General features: G+C 41.2%; 1 protein-coding gene across 7 annotated transcripts in view; it reads right to left on the reverse strand.

Moving 5' to 3' along the window:
* Positions 1–335: 335 nt before the first annotated feature.
* Positions 336–21903, reverse strand: part of AQP (aquaporin) — a 60331-nt gene continuing 38763 nt past the window's right edge. For 5 of the 7 annotated variants that reach the window (XM_076211032.1, XM_076211035.1, XM_076211034.1 and 2 more), the window contains exons 2-5: positions 8900–9068; positions 7129–7321; positions 3678–3898; positions 336–2206 (exon numbers count right to left, since the gene is read on the reverse strand). In XM_076211032.1, the coding sequence (XP_076067147.1) occupies positions 1986–2206; positions 3678–3898; positions 7129–7321; positions 8900–9065 (801 nt within the window). In that variant the 5' untranslated portion in view covers positions 9066–9068 and the 3' untranslated portion in view covers positions 336–1985. Of the gene's footprint in view, positions 2207–3677; positions 3899–7128; positions 7322–8899; positions 9069–11608; positions 11884–13982; positions 14482–21903 lie in introns of those variants that run through there. The other 2 variants (XM_076211030.1, XM_076211033.1) reach the window with 2 other exon arrangements.

The following is a 21903-nucleotide window of genomic DNA, read 5'->3' on the forward strand; positions in this document are numbered from 1 at the left end:
CCCTCCCCTATACGCTTCCAATCTCAAATTCGCTCCTCCTCTTTAACTTAGTTCCACTTAATCTGTGACATCTATCTTCCTTCTCACAAACAAACTGCCAATCTCGTTCCATTTATAAAACTCAATCACAACCACATACATTTACTGACTAATTGCAAGAATTCTGGTTAGTCCTCTTATACCTTGACTTTTCGTAGAAAGTACATGTAGAAAGCAAGGTCCCTAGTCCAATCACTCCGTTCCACTTACTCGACTTTTACGATATGCATGGGAAACACTGTGGCAGCATTATTTCTTCCATGACCACTACCATAAGGGGATCCAGAGATGGTAGGAAATGTCAAAAAAAAAAAAAAAAAAAAAAAAAAAAAGGTACAAGGGAACAACGATAAGGAGTGACAGTTGTAGTATAAAAGTAGCATCATTCTTTTATGAACTGAGGTTTTTAACTAAAACAGGCGAATAATGTGTTATTCCAGTCCATAGGCTCGATCTAAAACAATCCCTAAAGTATTTGCAAGCACCTTTACACTCACCTAACAAAACAAACTCTCTAAGACCAACCACCAAACTCCTTACTCCATCAAATCCCCGAGTCATCAGTCCCACGGGAAAATCCCTCCCAACAGAAGCAAGAACCACAATAGCACGCTTGGGTTGAATTTACCATCCAGCATTAAGACAGTACAAACATAATAGACCTGGCTACAGAAACGAACTGCTCCAGATGTAATCATCACAGAGAAAACACTGAGCACTTTATCTCAAACTGCCACACTAGCTATACCCAATCAACGTCGCAATATGCCTCCCTTAGTGACTTATTGACCAGTCGTCCAGCGGCCGTTGACGGTTACCTGGGAGCCGTGCGTCTTCTGCAAGAGGGCAATGGATTGATTGATTTACATTGATATTAAGTATCGTTATCATTTATGGCATATCTTCAAGATAAGAGGTTCTATTTTTTTTTCTTTTTACTTTTTAGCTTAGGATAAAATATTGCAGGGAGTGCAGTTACCAGAATCGACCATTTTACTAGATATTTCTGATACCGTATGAGTCATCTTCAAAATAAAAAAAAATCCTAGTTACAGTACGTTGCTGCCCTTAGAGTTGGCGAATGCCCAAGCTACCAATTACTTCACAAAATAATAATTTCAATGATCACGGGAAAGTAGTGAATTCAAATAGTATCCTACTTTTCTTTGTGAATGTAACATTTTGTTTCAACGTGAAAACAACTACTTTTCTCACACTGTACCTACACATGGTCGTAGCACCTGCTAACAGATTCTCACTGTTGACCTTAGAGATAAAACTCGTACACCAAACCCTGTCCCTAACACTCATTTTTACAAGATATTCATAGGGTGATGACAACATAAGCACCATAAACGGACTTGTGCCTCACTGCCGTTATGCTCAAACGAAAACGGGAGATTCAAAGCTATACACCATCATATTTAATTGTCGTATTTCCTGACGCCATATGTAGGCTCCCATCCACCAAATATTCATTTCGGCTTACGACCTTTAGGTGATGTTTCTTGTTGAGCTTTGACAAATCTGACATTTCTAAAAGTCGAGTTATGGGATTGCTGACCTTTATGAAAGACTGATATTCGTTGGTATTTGTGAAAACTATTCTTTTCTGTTTACGGTTGCATGGTATCGACCCGACCTATTCGTTCGAGTTATTCCTAAAATCGCTATTAATTTCGATTATGTTTTCATACATAATGCACCTCTAATTCGTTGTGATTTTAAATGTTCTTGTTTTTCTTCTTGTATAATTTCTATTTTTTCCCATCTATACGTTTCTTTACCTTTACATTTTACAAGTCTTCCCGTCCTTCTCTTGCATCCTCTAAACGGTTTCGCTCATCACCTCTCCTTAATCCTTATTTCTCTTCCTCCTGCTCTGTCCCCATCTGCACTACTTATTACTTTTTTCTTTTCCTTCATTCTATAATTCTTTAGAAAAATTAATCTTCTTTCTCTTCCTTTTTGGTGGATGCACCGAGCAGTGGAGCGCATAGTGCATCTTTGACTGTGTCCATGTTCCACAGCTTGATGGAGAGCATGGAGCCAAGGATAGAACCGGCCCAGTAAACGATGATGTGTTCAGCGTTGGTGTGTCCTTTACAACCCCACTTTAGACCCGTTGCCAGAACCGGGTTGAAGTAACCGCCGGAGTAGTTGAAGGCTGAAAAAAACGGAAAGAACACATGAGTTGCAGTGCTGGTCAAACTTGGTTGCTGGTTGTGTAGTGTGATTCATCACCATGGTCTTGGATCACGTGTTGAACTCGTGATCGACAACTATTACCCTCCCGGAGGTTCATATATGACCGATCTATGGGTAATGTTGTGACTTTACACGCACACACACACACACCAACTCCCCGCCCACACGAGTTGGAGTAACGACTCGCAGTTCAGCGATACTGAAATTATTTCAGTCCTGGGTGGGATTCGAACTCAGACCGCCGTAGTGGCGTCCGCGAACTCTACCACCGCGCCGTCGGTGCGTGTCTGTGTGTGTGTGTGTGTGTGTGTGTGTGTGCGTGTGTGTGTGTGTATGTGTGTGTGTGCGCGCGCGCGTGCGTATGTGATTCATCATGGTCTTGGATCACGTGTCTCCTAAGACCCGTGATCGACAGCTATTACCTCCCGGATGAGAACTCGGAGCCATAATTGGCCCGATGTGGGTAATGCTGTGACCTTACACACACACATACGCGCACACACACACACACACACACACACACACACACACACACACACACACACACACACACACACACACACACACACACACAACTCCTTGTCCACAAGAGTTGAAGCGCCGAATCACAATGCAGCGATTCCGAAATATTTTCATTCCTGGGCAGGACTCAAACTCGGATCGCTGAGTGTACGGCCGAGAACAGTACCACTCATCGCTGAGCCGTATGTGTGCATTTACCTAGTTGTAGTGTACGGTGCTGGAGCTATGTTCATGTGGTGTTTTTTTGTGGAAAGTTATACTTCCTGACATCTTTAAGTGTGTTCTAATTATCACTGATATCATTATTATTATCATTATCTTTATCATTATAATTCTATTTATTTATCTTTTACTATAACTTCTTGTCAATAGGGGTAATAAAGAGAATGCTGGATGTGATAGCGATAATGCTGGAGGTAATAATGATGACATTGGAGGTAATGGTAGTGGTGTTAATAGTGATGTTGTCATTGATGATAATGATGGTGGCGTTGGTGGTTGTGGTAATGATTAGTGGTGGTAGTGATGACTAACGTGTGAAACAGAAATTAGATGCTGGTATAGTTCTATGAACTGTTAACGAAACCTTCACCTTACCGGCTGTGAAACAAAATCTATAAGTACAAAATATATAAGTACTAAGAGGAAGTTGGTTGTGAGTTTGTGCGCTGATTCCTCCACTATTCAACTCCACTGGAAAATCTACTGATTGACTGATAAACATACATACGCACGTGAAACAACATTGCATGGTTATCTGATGTCTGCAATAATACAAACGAAACTACCAAAATATGCACATTTGGCAGAAGGCCAATGAGATATTTTCTACTGAAAATGTTTACTCAAAAGAAAAAAAGAAAAAAAAGAAAAAGAAAGAGAGGGAGAGAGAAAGAAAAATGACTTACCGAGAACCACCATGGACGTGGCGAAGAAGGAATCAATGGCACCGGCGTATTTCGGCTCAAGCTCTCCCAGTGCTCTGGAGACAAGTCTGCAGGCGCAAGTGAGTATGCACTCGATCAGGAAGCCCCACATCACTGGAACCTGCAGGTCTGCCGAGCAGTCGTCAATCCCGCGACCCACGTGAGTTTCAGCCATTTCCATCATCCACAGGTATTTCACCCATCTGAACAGAGGAAGATTAGGTACACGTTACTAATGGGTACAATGGAAAGAAATTTAATGTGTTCAATGTTCCAATAAAGACGATTGATGACACCCAGCAGAAGGCTATAGATTTGAAAAATGTAGAGACTTCGATGCTCCATGAATGGATTTCGTGGGAGGGACCTGAGGATGGGGATTGCATGTACAGCACTTTGTGAATCTGATATGATCATGTCGGGTGCAGTGTGTGTGTGTGTGTGTGTGTGTGTGTGTGTGTGTGTGTGTGTGTGTGTGTGTGTGTGTGTGTGTGTGTGTGTGTGTGTGTGTGTGTGTGTGTGGACAATGTATAAGACAATGGGGATGGTAGTGATGACTAAAGCGATGGAGGCAAGAGATCCATATTTTGTGACAGTGCAGCATAACCTCATCCACAGTTCGAGCAGGAGTCATCGTTGTCTATGTCGATATTCGTTGAATGGGTAGATAGGTGGAAGAGGATGCTTGTCGAATGTTTTCAATTGGTATTTGATCTTTTGTTAAATTTGTTGAGATGGAGCAGATGTACTGGAGCCAATGGGCTCGGTTTGGCGTTGTTGTGGGTTGGATTTTGAAAGTAATTTCCACTGTAGATTCCAGCTCGGCCATTTTCTTGCCAAATGGATGGGGACTATATTGATATTGTTGAATCCTTGATGGACTGTTAAGGTTGCAAAAGTATGGGAGATTGGGTTGGTAGGGGTACTCTTGATATAGAAATATCTCCGCGATGTCAAGGTCCGGTGTCCACTTTCTGCGCACAAGTTTTTAAGTGGACAACTGCGAAGGGCATCTCTGCTGGGGCTTTGGGTGTAGCAGAGGAACAGGCTAAATCCACAGTCAAGTTTGCTCTGCACAAGAGCCTGGTATATGTTTTAGAGCGATTGTCTATCTCCTTCCCATCTTGCATGGGATAGTAGTTTCAGGTGATCACAATCACGGAGGTAGAATAGTTTTAGTTGTCTGAGGTGAGGAGTCTGGGCTAGTCAGTTGTCTAAAATTAGGGACAGGAATAGGTCTCGTTCTACTACTGGGAGGATAGTGCTTTCTAATTGTAATTTTGGCGTGTCTTTCCAGTCGCATAGTCTACAGAAATGTTGCGATGGGGTGCAGGTGTCGTATCATGTCGTAGTGTACGTTATCTGGGTCCAACGCAGGTTTCTTACCGTTGGATAAGGAGGTACTGTATTCAGTTTCTGTGAATAGATGGTCACATTCTTCGGTAAAGTGTAGTATAAAGTCTGGGGTAGCTGTGATTCAATGACAATCTTTTGGTATACAAATTAGGATTCATGATTTATGTGGCTAGACGTTAGAGAGTGTATTTGTTATTGTTTCGGCTACTTGAGGAGGTGAAGATATGGTTTTACCAGTGACTCGGAGAACGGGGTGGGAGGTGATGGGTATAAAGGTGTTATACTGATTTTATTTATTTATTTATTTATTTATTATTATTTTTTCTTGAGGTAGAGGCTTGGAAGGTGATTGCTAAAGTGTAGCTCGTTAGTGACGTGAAAGGTCAAAGTTGAGTGGGGTACCCCTGGGAGACTGATGTGCTGGGTGTTGTAATGTTGTTAGTCGTTTTCTTAATCTGCGTTTGGATTGTAGTCGTTTCAGCTGTAGCGTCTGATAGTGACTGTTTAGTTTGTTTTGTTGGCGAATGGTATCCTGTTGTGTATTAGTATTATGAATCCACCTTTATGTTGGGTTGTCTTCCCTAGCTATGTTATATGAGTTTCTTGCGTTAGTGCTTGTGTATGCTGTATTTATGTAGGAACTGAAGAAGCTCCGTCTGTTTGTTTGTGATACTGTTGATGTTTATTTAAAGTACATTTGGAGTGAGTTTTTGTCCTGGAGTGTTTCTGGGTGAGTGTAGATGCGTGGTCTCTGCAAATTACAAAGGATTACAGAGGAGCATACCGACAGGAGACCTTCTGGTCCATAAATAGGTCGGATGCAAAAAAGATATAATAATGATAAATAAATAAATAAAATTATAATAATATAAATAATAATCAATAAAATAGATAATTTAAAAAATAAGTCAAATTAAATAATAAATAAAAAGGTAACTAGTAAATAATAACAAACTGACAGATAAATAATAATAAATGATAATCAAGCAAACAATAATAAACAGAGACAAATAATAAAAAATCTTTGTGTTTTGATTTGTGTTGGTGAGTGTAATGCATGCTAGGTAAATCCACGTGTAGCACATGTTACATCTGACAAATTAGAATAAGAAATTCATCGGTTTTGTGCACATGGGGCATGTGCATGGGCCTGCATTGGTTTCTATGTCTCAGGCTAAAAGGTGTAGGAGGTTAGGCACCGGAGTACTGACCTACTGATGTGATAACAAATAAACAAACAAATAAAATGAAAGAGGAGGAGATAGGTTGGTAGGAAGTGAGAGATAGAGTACTTTCTGGATCCAATCCGGAGACTAGGAGCCAGCCCCTCGGTGGTGCATCTCCTTCCGGAGGTGTGAGGTATGACCTTAACTCAAGAAAATCCACGTATTACTTGCTGCCGTGGCCACAAGGGGGGTGGATGCAGCCCTCTTGCAGGAGGCCAACCGACCGCTCCGGGTCAGTGGATACCGGGTATACTATACAACCCGAAGTGGAGGATCTATTCGGACTCGCTATATTCGTTCGGGAGACGGTTCCAAGTGAGCCAGTACCCGCCGTGCCTTGCGGAAAGCGAGTAGAGGTCTTGGCTGCCAGATCACACTTGCCGGGGGCACTCTACTTCTGTACAACACATATCGTTCTCAAGACGGCGAACTGGCCCCTGGGGAAGATGCTCTTCCTAGCTGGCTATGAACCAACATTCACTGCCGGAGACTTCAATGCATATTACCCCATCTTCCGCTCCCTCCGGCGACCCGAGCCTATAATGCATAGCCAACCAACGCTTCTGGAGGAGAAAGCTGAGATCATTCTATTGAACTCAGGTGAGACTACACACACCTTGGGAGGACACCTGGACCTCACGTGCATGGCTCATTGTGCTCAATGGATGGTGGACCCACAACTCACTAGTAACCATTTCCCCCATTTATTCTATTAATCTCTGTGACGCGCCCCCCCTCCAATGCACACACACAAACCCTGGATAGCAAACGGGCTAATGACACATATGCATGGCCCTATGGTGCATCTTACTTTTTTTTTCTTTAAGAAAAAATAAAACAAATCCAACAACCTGAAGGAAGCGATGCCACCAATGGTCTGCCCGACGATCTTGAGGACGACGTCCACACCACTCGTCCCGGCTTCCACGTACTCCTCCAGAAGACTGTAGGGGCACGCCGTGGCACTGCCCCACGATTGCCCCCACCAAATTGTCATCAGGAAGAGGTAGACGGCGTAAGAATGGACTCCATAGTTGTCGGCGACTGTCGGGGAGGAGAAAGAAACGATAAGAATGGTCTAGGAACAAAGTGGTACGTAAGGGCACGAGTGTGGTGGCTAAATTACACAACTATTCATTTATTAATTTATCTGTCTATATACATACATACATACATACATACATACATACATACATACATACATATATATATATATATATATATATATATATATATATATATATATAAATGAAAGGAAGCTTGCTGGCTGAGCGGGTTTGGGCGTCGTTACTTGCGGCGAAGGTTGAGGGATATGGCGATTCGAATCCTGCCACCGGCGAAGTTGAACCAAGGGCATGATTCATTAAATTCCACGCTACAAATTCCTCTGTGAGGGGTACCGTCCTAGCCTTCCGGTAGTGGGAGTTTTTTTTTTATATAAATATATATATACATATATATATACATATATATATTTAAATATTATATATATATATATATATATGCAAAGAAATCACAAAACACACGTGATAAAATATTTTTGCAGAAACCACCGGGAAATTGAAAAAACAGATACCGAACGAAAACGTTCGGTATCTGTTTTTTCAATTTCCCGGTGGTTTCTGCAAAAATATATATATATATATATATATATATATATATATATATATATATATATATATATTTGTGCTGCGTTGGCAAAGCTGGCATATGAGCAACATGACAAAATCAAGGACGAACGAAGGGTTCGTCCCTGAGTTCCCACTGCATAGGATCCGCCAATGAACTACAAAGGATCTAAACATGACTAAGAAACTTTAATTTTTCAAGAAGAAGTACGGTTAATTTTTCCCGGGTTTTAAACCTGAGAAAGTGTATATACTGTATATATAAATATTATATATATATATATATATATAGATATATACTGTATATATATATATATATATATATATATATATATATATATATGCATATATGCATACACACATATCTTTTCAACCACAATTCACTTTTAATTCCATTGCCATCGCAGTCGAAACTGACGAGAAGCTCGAAGGAAGCATATATATGGAAATTGAAACGTGGTCGTTAAGGACTCGAACTCAGCTCGGACGAGACAAAGAATCAGTGGCTTAGCCCATTGCGCTATCAAGAGATTGATGTTAGTGAATGTATATACACATAAACACATGCACACACACACACACACACACACACACATATATATATATATATATATATATATATATATATATATATATATATATCATACACACACTGCGTGTCATAGATATCAACAAACAAGCTAAATTTCTGCAGCATGGGAGTGGGGAGGAGGGAGGGGGTCATAGATGTAAGAGAGGGAAGCGGTGGTCACTGCAAGAGCAGATGGGTAATACAGGGTACGCTCGTGCACCACGGAAGCTTGCTAAAACAATTACATATGCCAACCCATGCATTCATCTCTAAAGTTAGAAATAATAAAAATAAAAAATTTGCATTAATATTTTACGGTAAATAACTTACTCCAGTCTCATCAGGGTCGTATGGCGTTGGCCTAAAGAGGCAAAACATAAAATCAAAGGCTCACATGCACGCGCGAATCTAAGTTCGACTTACTTATAATGAGCTCGAAGCAGGAGCCGCACATTTCGGCGGCCGCTACGAGTTCGAGCAGGACTCCCCTGAGCAGGTCATTGGAGACGATGTCGCTGATCTTGCTCCGGATGTAGTGGGAGAGCGCCAGTTGTGTGATGATCGTCAACGTCGACACAATGATCGACATGTTCTGCAAGAGTCAAATCAGTCAGCGTGACCACGAGTATGGCTGTTGGTGTCTGTATTTGATACTGTGTGTGTGTGTGTGTGTGTGTGTGTGTGTGTGTGTGTGTGTGTGTGTGTGTGTGTGTGTGTGTGTGTGTGTGTGTGCGTGTGCATTTACCTACCTATTTACCCAATTGCAGAATACATGAACTACTGTAGCGTTCCTGTGGGCCAGTCTCCTATTCTCCAAATTTTCGGTCGCTGGTCCTGTGGATGTGCTGTGTCTTGCTGTATTGCTTCTGACACGAGCAAAGAGCGGGGGACAGGGATGACCCCTCATCCACCAGGAGTTAAGATCTATCTAAATACTAATAGGCCTCTTCCTCCTAATAAAGGAAGTAGCCTACTAAAGCGCCTTCCACTCACCTCTTCCACTCCCACCCTTCATCCATTTCCCTATTGTCTTGGTTCCTTGTGGATGAAAGACCCAGTATTCTCTCCAATTTATCATAAATTTTAGTACTAGCTTTAGTGTTAGTGTGTGTGTAATGTGTATGTATATACCTAATTACAATTACCGAGTTTACAAGGTCAACGCTCGTAGGGTTGTTTCTCATACTCTCCAACTTCCATACCAAGCTGTGTGTGTGTGTGTGTGTGTGTGTGTGTGTGTGTGTGTGTGTGTGTGTGTGTGTGTGTGTGTGTGTTCGTGAATGTATGCGCGCGCGCGCGTGTGTATGTATGTATGAATGTTTGTCTCCATGTGCGTGTCTTCATGTGGGTGTATTGTGTACACGTGTGTACGTGTGCGTGGACATGTGTGCTTGTCAATGCATTTATTAAATCACTTTTTGCCAAAACAATGTAAACGGTGATATATCTTCACACAATATCTCATTTAACATCAGAACAAAACTGGGCTAATAACAGTGTGCCACACAAGTTGAATACGCTGTGCATTTTGTTGGAAGCTCTACTGTGCTTCACATACATCAAAATCAACGACCAATTATTTCTATATATTTTCTCAGTGGAGATAAAATATACTGAGGTGCGTAAAGACAGACAAGCTTATTGGTGCGGTGCTATAAAAACATTCACTGCGGTGCGTGTTATGCAAACGACAATGGACTAAGATCAAGTCAGTTCACTTCTGAAAGAAAACGTCAAACATGACGTCACAAGATGGTGCGTGCGACTCCTCATTGTGTCATAAATTTTGGTTACTTTCCAAAGTTTTACCCTCCGTTATTGTATTGACCTTCTCTCACAGGACGAGCATCGTTGAAAATTCCCTTCGATCATATGTGAACTAAAAGGAATCGCCTACATTATGGTCAACACTATGTGTTTACATCAACCTAAAGAGCAGTGCAACAGGAGAAGACTGTACAAGGTGTAAAAGTTAAATACATCTGAGAACTGCGCAGGAAGAGTGCAAAATAAGCAATGAAACAGTACTGCAGAAGGCCAAGCAGTGTATGGGACAGTTTTACTTACGACCACAAGTACAACTAACAAAGAAAACATAATGTGCAAAACGCTTATTACATTGTGTACGAGTACGAAGTGTATGTATAAACACACACAAATATATATATATATATATATATGTGTGTGTGTGTGTGTGTGTGTGTGTGTGTGTGTGTGTGTGTGTGTGTGTGTGTGTGTAGATGCTCGCTAGATGAGTAGCGTCGCTACTTGCGGCGGAGGTATAGGTGACGGGAGTTCAAACCTACCGCAAACGACTTGGACTACGGGCATGGTTCAAATTCCCCTAATAGGAGAGTTTCATGACGTTAAAGAGAATCATTATCAATCATATAGAAATAATACACACACACATAAATGTGTGTATATATATATATATATATATATATATATATATATATATATATATATATATATATATATATATATATAACAGTGCCTTTTTGATGTATTTAATGAATATATCAATGGGGCAGGTCTCCAGATATTATGTCCGGACTTATGGTCACAAATAGCGCCAAAAATTTTATCCCTGGCCCAACACCATATGATTATCAAATCTCTATTGTGGATGGGTAGCGGTTTGTCTTCCTTTCCCAGTTCCTGTTTTTTGTAAGAGGGTACTATTCAAAATAGCACCTTCCTCCTACTCTGTACCACTAAAGACGACTGCAGTTAGCAGTCGAAATATATAGACTCCTCGTCTCTGGTGTTTTCTTCTGCTCTGACCTATGATATTCGTTGTGGTGTATAAATGTGTTACTACATTTTTCATTATATATATATATATATATATATATATGTGTGTACGTATGTATATGTATTTGTGTTTACATGTTTGTGTTTCTATCTACATATATTCTCGTATGTAATATATAGAACAACCTGTAGAACTCACGAATGCATATATTCCTGTCTAGAAAACTAACGACACTTTATGAGACAAATAGGTACAATAGAGGACATGTGAACAGGTTTGGGCGAGTGCAGTAGACAACACTACAGAGGATAGCCAAGCAGTGCAAGTGACCCTACAGGAGTGATGTGTTTAAGGTGAGAAAGTTGCAATCCTACCTGGTGTCTCCATGGTGACCAAAGGTTTTCCCTTGCATGGTGCAGACTGGGTGAAGTGGTGAGCAGGATTAGGAAATCACTAAGGTGAACGAGGTTAACCTTTGTGGCTTACAGCTAAAGATAATAATGGTCGAAGGCCAGCAATAGAGGATACTCGTAAATGACAGTTTTGCAATATCTATACAATAACCTTCCAATCTATCATGAAAATCTTGTGTTTTCCAGAGGATCTAATTAATTTTCGAATGCAATCAAACACCTCTTATCTATTCCAATCACATCAATGATAAGATAATAAATATAATAACAACAATAATAAAGAACACTTATAACAAATAACAATTATAATGAATAACCAATAAAGAACAAACAAAAATAATATTCGATAATCAAATCAATAAACAAAAGCAAACTAAATGAAGAAACAATAAAATATAATAATATTTTAAACAATAATGATACATACATATTATGATTATATATATATATATATATGTATACATATATATATATATATATATATATATATATACATATATATATACTTATGTATATATAAATGTACATATGTATATATATATATATATATATATATATATATATATATATATATATATATATATATATATATATATATACACATTTCATACCAAAAACCCTCATCCCTTTTTAAGGGGAAAACGTGGCTGAGTCAACGCATACTACACCATCACACTCATCGCCCCCTACCTGTCCCGCGCCTCTGCAGCAGTGTCCGACAGTTAGAGCTAATTAACCCAACCGCTTCATTACAGAGGTAAACCATCCCCAGTTGTCGGGTCCTGCTGTAGAGGCGTTGGTTCGCTACAATCCTTTTAACTCGGAAGTTGTGGCGGAGACTGGGTTGATGATTGGATATTGGATGGGCAAAGGTCCCTTCTTAAGTATGTATTACATAAATAAGAATAAATAAGTAATGGCTGATATACAAAAATGGGTTCGAAATAAGTTAAGGTAAGGCCATCAAAGCTTAGCGTAAAACAAAGTGGAGACTTCAGTAGAATCACGACAGTTCTGTTTCTTCAGTAACTCTTCTGGAAAAATATGGTTTCAAAAAGATTCAGTTAGACATATAAGAAGACTGGATAGGACACACCATCTGCTTTCTCCGTTCACTTGTTTCAGTTCTGTAAAGTGCTGACATGAGAGCACATGTTAATTCCAATCACTAATGTCTTCTCTGTCATGGTAGTAGCCAGGCAGTTCAATCAGCCGGGATGTGGAATTGGGCCAAAACGGGTCTCGACCCAACAAGACCCAGTTCAGGCCTACGGCCGTCCCCTCCTACCTCAGCTGAACCAAATCCTTTGATATCAGAAAGAATAATACAAGTCTTAAAACCCAAGGTATTGTTGTGAGGAAGGTTAGTTACGCTTATCATCACTTCTGATGAAACCGATAATGCGATTTTTTTTTTTTTTTTAATCAAGACTCTAAAATACGATTCTTCAGCCAGCTGCTGAAGGAGCTGTGGCTTCAACATCAGGCTGTCTGAACAGCTACTGTCTAGGAGTGCGCTCAGGAATAACTATTATAACTACTTTATCAATACAATTAGAAGGACACTACTAGTCTACAGTGGATCCGCTGATGCATGACTATCTGCCTGAAATCAAGTAGTTAAGTCTAAGGCTTCTGTCTAGCTGAGCTGTCAAACTAATAGTTATAGAAACCTAGTCTCTGCAATAGTTATTTGGGATTAGTTATTTCAATATATCAACAGCTTTACGAACTGCTTAAACTCCTACTGGTGGCGCTCTTAAACGACATCGAAATAACTTTCCTTCCTCAAGTGGGTTGGCCCAAACATGGTCTTAATTTCTGTTAAAAAACTTTCCTAAACATAATATCACAAGACACAGGATTTGATTAATTTGAATATAGTCCTACTGCAATGGACGACACAGTCTACAATTTGTGGATAAAGACTAATACACTATCGTATGATCAATGACTACAGAAGAATATAGTAATTCAAGCCGACCCGTTCATCTTTGAGACACAAAAGAAAGTGCACTTGCAATTGGTCGTTCTCGTGTGGTAGACGCCCAATCACAAGGTACCTTCGGAGAGCTGGTGGGGAATAATACTATGATTTCGTAAGAATACAGAGAGAATATGTGCTGTTCATTTCTGGTTATCATAAAAATATGAAATTACATGTGGATGTGCTGGACTAGCTCAAGCGAATGCGGAAGAATATGAATGAAGCACAAGTCTGAATTTAGAGTGAAGTCGGAAAGTGCATATTATAATTCATATGGTATAGTTTCAAGTGCGAAATGCTTTATGCAAGCCATCAGCCGTACTGAGTCGCGTGCAGAGGCGCTGTTACCTTGATATCGAGGGCGACTTCCAATGACTTCGGAAGGAAGACGGGAAGCCCTCGAAGGGGGTCCTCATCCCTCCGGTGTTGCATGTGATCGTTCATAGTTGCGTATTGGCTGTAGGTTCCGTAGAGGTAGGAGTGGGCAAACTCTGGAATTTTGTTTGTTTTTGGCTGGGGGTGGGGGTCATGAGAATTAATACGTGAATTTTTTTTGTGCAAGACTTCTTGCTTTCTGCTCTTGTACAGGCTGAGGTACAGGAAGATGTTATCTAAAGTAAAGATAACTGGCTCCGAAGACCTTTTCCTGTATTTATGGAATGCCAGGGTAACCGGAGAAATTTCTCCAAGGCTGCCACGTTACCACAACAGAATATCGAGGTTTTGAGGAAATTTCGTCTGCACTTATGCAACGCTGTCTGGTGATCTTAAAGAAACGAGTGTAGCATCTTGAGTCACCTGAATTGTAGGACAACACCGACTTCTTTTGAAATGATAAGTTCTGAAGATCTTTCTCCATGTATTTGGACTATGTACCGATGGAGTAACTTTTAAGTGGAGGAGGCTACACGAATAGTTGGCTGAGGCTAGGTCGAAATAACACCAAGAGTTCACTTCGGGGAAAAACTGTGACGTCATGCCGTCATAGCATTCATCTTCTTTTCAGTTAATAGATTTTGGGGTGATGATATAGCACTTTTTCTCTGTCGAAATCCTACCCCATTTTACATATGCTCTCCTCTTTTCCACCCTCATCCCATCTTCTCTCTTCTTCTTGTACCTCTCATATATTTCCCTGGTTTTACTTTGCAACTAATCTACATACGCACACTTTTACTACTGCCTTCACATCTTCATCCCGCCTTTCAATCCCCTTCTTTCTATCCCCTCCCATCCTCCTCGTCCTACATAACATTTTTGCACAATTGTCACTTCCTCCTCAAAAACCAGTTGGGCTGAGGTCACCAAGAAGGTCAAATCACGGGCTGTGAGCCGCTCTGTGCAACTGTGGACAATACTGAAATGTTCCAATTGATAAGCAGTAGAAATGTGACCTTAGAGGGGAGTTATTGCAAGCCTAAGAGGGGAGAATAGATTTCTTCACTCTAAAGCTCACAACACGGACGACAGACCAATTTTGAAACCAGATGATGGTGTGTCGAAAGCGGTGACCGGCAAAACACGGGGAGGTGAAAGAAAGCCCTCACCAGGCCCGCTTGAGTGCAAGAGCTCGTTCTAACCTCTCGCAGGACTGCAACAAGAGGCGGCAGGGAACAAACAAGGGGTGATGGAGGTGCAACAGGAACAGGAGGGCAGTTGCTAAAGCCTTGCCCAGAGCTAATATACTAGTTGTAAGGTGAAATACTTAGGTTCTTTTGTGACAAAGATAAAAAGAATAGGACACAGGTGTGTTTCCCCGGGGTGGGGATAGGTGATAGCGATAGGATAGAATCGTGCATGGTTGGCGAGGTAGCCAAGCCCATCGTCTGTCTGAGCGCAAGGAGTGGGGGACGACGACAAAGGAAATTCAGCCAAAGATGTTTACGCGGGTCCGGGGAGCATTGGACAAGATTAGGGAAAAGGATGGGGTTTCTATTGTATGTGGAAACCTTCCGCGGAGTAAAGTTGGCGGGATGGGGTATTCCAGGGCTATTGCAATAAATTGCAGGTTGGCAAAACATTGTAACCCCAGTGCATGTGGAATCACTTTTACGTCAAGAATTATCTGTATACAAAGGACGGGGTTAACCTGTCGCCCAAAGGATTTCGACTCCAAGCTGAATCCCTTGAGCGAGAAATAGGCATTCTGCATTTTTTTTTTGAGGGGGGGGGGTAGAATACGTAGGGGTCGGGCCAAAAGTATAAAAAATAATTATGACAAGAAAAACAGTTTAGAGACTGTAAAAAGAAACACGGAAACAGGAAGATAATCTCAATATTTACTATACGAAGAGTAGAAAAGTCATGTATAAAATAGATTTGTTTAGAAGCAAATTTTGTGTAGAAGAACTTGATATGATAGCTATTACTGAATCGTGAATCAATATGGCGGATAGATATTCCCTTCTGGAAATCGAAATAAAGGTATATAGACTACTATACAGGTAAAAAAAAAATCATTAAAAACACAGCTAATTTCATTATCAATAACTCGATTAAAAGTAAGGTGGGTATATAATTGATTTGGGTGGAAATTATATGTAGGAATAAGAAACTTATCGTTGTTCTTTATAAATCTCCTAAACTGGGTATGGAACAGACTGAGCCCCTGTTGCGACAAATTCGTAGGCCGTCACAGTATAAAAAAATTGTCATGGAAGATTTTAACTATAGAAACATTAACTGGGTAAACATAACTTTAATTGTGGTGAATCTATCAATAATTGCGGTAACTATAACTTCTCAAAGCAAATGACAACCGAGCCTACGAAGGGAGAGACTACTTCAGACCTACTGCTAACAAGCAATGACGATCATATAATAAGAATCGTTCTAATGCAGTGGTTTCCAAACTGGGGGGTGCCCCTCCCCCCAAAGAGGCGTGAGGAGGATACAAGTGGGGCTTGAATTCATCTGCTCAAAAATCATTGCTTAATAGGAATAATGGAAACATTCCAAGAACCAGTACCTACCATTACATAATGCAAATTACAATTCTGTCATCCCATCCCGTTTTTTAATATCAATAAAAATATAGGAATTGGAATAGGAATATATATATATATATATATATATATATATATATATATATATATATATATATATATATATAAAAGGTGGGGGGTTACGAGTCTGCTGGAAGCCAAAACGGGGATCATATAAGATAGTTCGGGAACCCCTGTTTTAGGTACTAGCAATCATCAGGAAATAAGATTTTACATTACATGGGAAGAATTGAATAGCAAGGAGGAAATGGTAAGAACTGGTTTACCAATAGAGTGGTTAACGAATGGGAAAAAATCAGTAACCATCTAGTAAGCGCTGAAACAATTGGTCGTTTTAAGAGAAGATGAGATAACTTTATGGATAGGGATGATAGGTGGTAATGGACATGGAATTGCCTAGTGTAGGACTTACGGTCTCATGGAGTCTCCTTCATTCTTATGTTAATGCTCATTCTTCTTCTATTTCTAGTTCTTCTCTCTCACTTGTCACTTCCCGTATTTCTGTCAGCTTTTCCTGGTATACCTCCACCTCTTCTTTTCTATCTTAATTCTCAGCACCTTACCTCACCTTCCCCTCCTCCTCCAACTTTCCTCCACTCTCAATTTCCCTCCTACCAAAAATAAATAAATAAATAAATAGATAAATAGATAAATAAAAATAAACTAACAATCCCCCACTCACGTCGTTTCACATTCTTGCGCATCGACCACTTGAATAAATGTCAGCTTAGTATTCGCGTCGCTGAATTCCATATATGTTACTGTCATTTTCTTGTTTTTGCTTCCTTCTTGGGTAAATGGTCATCCCAGCCATGTAAATGAACGGCATACGTATGTCTGTCATCCACATAGTGTAGCTGACTCGTTACAGCTCCTATGGTCAAGAGAAATTTGAAGTCTGTTCACATTTGTCGAAAATATCAGGGTCGACATGACGTAAGTTCGCTTTCATACATTTTTAATGATTACTTGAAAGCTCCGCCTACCAGCACGTGGACACAGGATCTTCCATGGGCCACGTGCGTACACGCCGATCGAACTAGGCTAGTGTAATCCTCTCTTTTCACCACCTTCTCACCAAACTCCTGTTAGGCGTATCGTATCGCTTGTCAGTGGGCCAGCTGTGCCTGAGTCTGGGCCTGAGTATCTCGAACAGAATAATTTTTACGTCCACCGGCTTGCTAGTAGACAACCCTCCTCTTTTATCCGGGTTTGGGACCGGCATGGGGTTCCAGATGTCCCCCCATGAATGTGAATTCCAAAGGGGAATTTGAGCAAGATGAAGGCGGGTGACAGGCTCACACTCATCTGTATGTTTGCCTCTTATTACTCGTTTCTCATGTCTTCTATTAAGCTGCAGAAACCATACAACTCATGGTAATAGATTTATGACATAAATTTGTATTTTGGGATCCACTTATTATGTGTCGCGAATGATCGACATAAAGAAACACGCTTCCTATAGCTAAGCAAAGGACTACAGATCTAGTACTAGTGAAGTATACTGTAAGTGTTTTACGTCTGGTAGCTTGAAGCACTACGTACAATGATCGCAAGGGCTGTTCCTCATGGAGGTTAATGGATGAGGACATAGCTTCCCCGACAGACAAAAAAGGTCACCCCTCCCGCAGAGGCCACGACGGCCCAAGCTTCTCTCCCGATCACGGATCGCATCGAGGCTCCTACCTCCACTGATGCAGATTGCTCCTGCCCCCTCCCGTCGACCGTGCGGCCATCTCAGAGAGCACCCAGACCGGTGTACCCCCCGGAACCACCCCAACCCCACCAGGTCCTGCGACCTTCGATCCCACCTCGGCTCATGGGACTCCACCCTCCTCTCTCTACTCCCTCTGTGAAGCTTCCCACAGGCACCAGAGCCGCTCGCGAAATTCAAGGTACCGAGCAACACTGGATGTCAGGTACCTCCGCGAAGCTACGAAGACGAGACCTAGGCTAGGTGTCGGGCACAAGGTCCTTCGTACGTACTATATTCAAGCGGAACGTCCGGTGGTGGACTATGGCGCTGTATCTCTCATTTTCCTCCGACTCAGCTCGTGGGACAAGCTTGAGGTCCTCCGAAACCAGGCTCTCCGCACTATCAAGGCGGCCCATCCATGGACCACTGTGGTGAATCTTAGACAAGAGGCGGGAACTACCTCCCTTCGCCTACGGACGGGAAGGCTTTCTTCCTGTCTTCTCGTCCAACGAAAGAGACCCTACCGGTCACTCCTGGAGGGCCCATGTAGCGAGTGTTACGTCCTTTGGACTCCAGGAACCGGTTCGTCGACGTGCTCTAGACAGACCTCATCCAGATTATAACCCCCATCCCCTACCCCGTGGCGATCTTCCTGCGCCAGCTTCCAAATTTTCCACCTCAACGGAAGTAAGGCTGACTTCGACCTAACACAGTTGACTCATGGCCCTTGAAGCCGTAAGGTCCATATCCCCCTCCGCCCTACATGGACGCTCTATGGACATCCTTACGGGAAGGTTTGGTGCTGTTTTTACAACCGCCAATGGGGTGAACGCCCTATGGAGAGTGAGTGACGGAAGCTCAACTCTTCAGATGGGGCTTGCTGTCATCTCCAAGGCCCTGGACCATGCTTTCTCTGCTGGGGAGGGGGCAATCGTGATTCACACAGACTTATGGGGTGCTATTGACATCATCCGGTCCGCGAAGACAACGAATGACATCTACTTAACGACATCAACCCAGCACTCGCTGCACCTTCTGGACCAGCATGGAAGGTCTGCAACATTCTACTGGATCCCCAGTTACATCGGGATTCCAGGGAACACTATTGCGGATGATGATGCCAAGGCAGCGACGAGGTTCAGCAAACTCACACTGTCCCTGTCACCCATGATCACACAGATCAATGGCGTCACCATCAAGAAGGCCAGATTAATGGTCAGGGCCAACCACAGAAGCCAACTTTATACTTCAGAATCAGCGCTGTGGTACTACCTCGTCTCCAGGTACGAAGCAGTCCACCTACCACCTGGTAGAAGGTCGGAATTTACCGTCCACAGGATCCGCCTGGATATCGCTGTGGGTGGCAAATGCTACGCGTGGGAAGATACAATCACGAACGCTGCAAAATATATGATGCCGAGGTGCAACAGCCCTTCCACCACTATCTGCTAGAATGTAGAGCCACGGCCATTCTTCGCCTAAGACTTGACTCAACGCTCACCGCGGCAGGGGTGGCGGGACACCTCACTGTTTCCCCTTCCGAGGCAATCCTCAGATTTTTTAGGGCATACCCTCCCCCTGGCGCCGCCTGCGGTTGAGGAATACCTACCCTCTTCCCTGATCTCAGGGCACCGCAGCTAACAACAGTTGGAATTGTGTGGACAACAAACCCTGCATATGAAATGCTCCGGATCACGTGCAAGGTCAAGATCCGAGCGGGTACTAGCCCCGCACACCAAGAAAAAAGAAAGTATCAGTGCTTTCAAAAACAGATGCACGTAAATGCCGACACCCAGGGGTAACATACTATAGAACATAGCAATGAACAAGACTGGGTCTGATCTTAAACAAAAGAACCTGAGGTGATCGAATCATTAAATTACCGATGCCCATGTGATCATGTGGTTCTGAAATTTGTGTTGGAGGTGGAAAAAAAAGTATCAAGAAAGGAAATAAACAATGGATACACACTTTTTCGAATGCAGATTAAGAAAAAAACAATAACTAAAGATGCATATTGGAAAGAATTTTATGAAATTAAGGATGTACTCTACAGAAGGCATGGACTATCTTCAAAAAGATTTAAAATGCAGTAGAAAAATAAATACCGAAAATAACAAGGAAAAAAATAAACAAAATATATTCAACGGCAAAAAAATTAAAGAGACAGGGCATGGGAGGGGGCATAAAAGAACAGAAAATAATTTTTTTTTTTATAAAAATAAATAAATAACAATGATAAATAAACAAATAAAAAAACGGATATACAAAACTACGAAGAGAAAGGGGAAAAGAATTTTGAGAAGGATGCAGTTGACAAATGCAAAGACCAGCCCAAGGTATTTCAGATTTGTAAATGGTAAGTTGGAACAAAAAAGAAGGAATATACAGACTGAAATCTGAAAGAATTGCATATGAGAATGCAAGAACGCAAGTAGTACTCAACACTGATGAAGAGTTTGAAAGAGAAAAGTATGGAGAAAATGTGAACATTTTAACATAACATAACAGTGAAAATGGAGGAAACGCTTAAATTGTTAGAAAGACAGGAACAAAGAAATCAGGACTTGATGAGATCAAGTTGGATACTGAAAGAATGCGGAGAACAATTAGTAAACAAAATACACAACTTGATAATTTTTCACTAGAAGAAAGGTACCACAGGATATCAACAAATGTGACACCAATTTATAAAGGAAGTAACAGAGAGGTACCTCAAAATTATACTAGTGTCTTTGACTAGTACAACAGCGAAAACGTGTGAGAAAATTATGAAGGATAAATGTTACCTCTCGACAAGTAAAAAATATTAATAAACAATCAAATTGGATTCAGAGAAGGAAAGCCCTGTACAACAAATCGCCTATCGAGAGTGACTGATGTGTTGCATGAGAAAGAGAGGGCTGGGTGGACTTTATATATCTGGACTTAGAGGAAGCCTTTGACAAAATACCACAGAAGAGATTAATATGGGAATTGGAAAATATAGGAGGCCTTAGCGGAAACACACTGGAATGGATAAAGGAGTTCTTAAAAGATAGACATATTAATACAGAAATGAGAGTTGAAAATCAGAATGGAGAAAAGTAACCAACGATGCAAAACATAGACCAGCTTTGGCTTCTGCTACGTTCCCGTATATATTAATATGACGAAAGAAATAAATAGTTATGCAAACTCATTTGCTGACGATGCAAACATCATAAACGGAGTGAGAAGCGAGGAGAAATGTATGATACAAAAGACCTGGATTAAGTATACAAGTGAAGTCAGGAGTGGAAAATAAATTCTAAAACAAAGAAACGCAAAATACTGGAAATAGGCCAAGCGAGAAAAGACCGACAATGCAATGAGAAATCAAATACTAACAAAAGCAAATGAGGAAAAGGGCCTAGGTATCATAATCAAAGACAACCAATCATTAGAAACACACTAAGGATGTGGACACGATGGACAGGAAATTTTGAAATACGGACCAGATTTGAATAGGCAGCGGTGATGTGGTCACCATACTTAAAGGATGATATAAAACAAAAAAAATGAAAAAATACAAAAGGAGGCAACCAAG

The sequence above is a fragment of the Oratosquilla oratoria genome, chromosome 28 (assembly GCF_046742065.1).
Source record: "Oratosquilla oratoria isolate Oo_2021 chromosome 28, ASM4674206v1, whole genome shotgun sequence".
NCBI lineage: Eukaryota > Metazoa > Arthropoda > Malacostraca > Stomatopoda > Squillidae > Oratosquilla > Oratosquilla oratoria.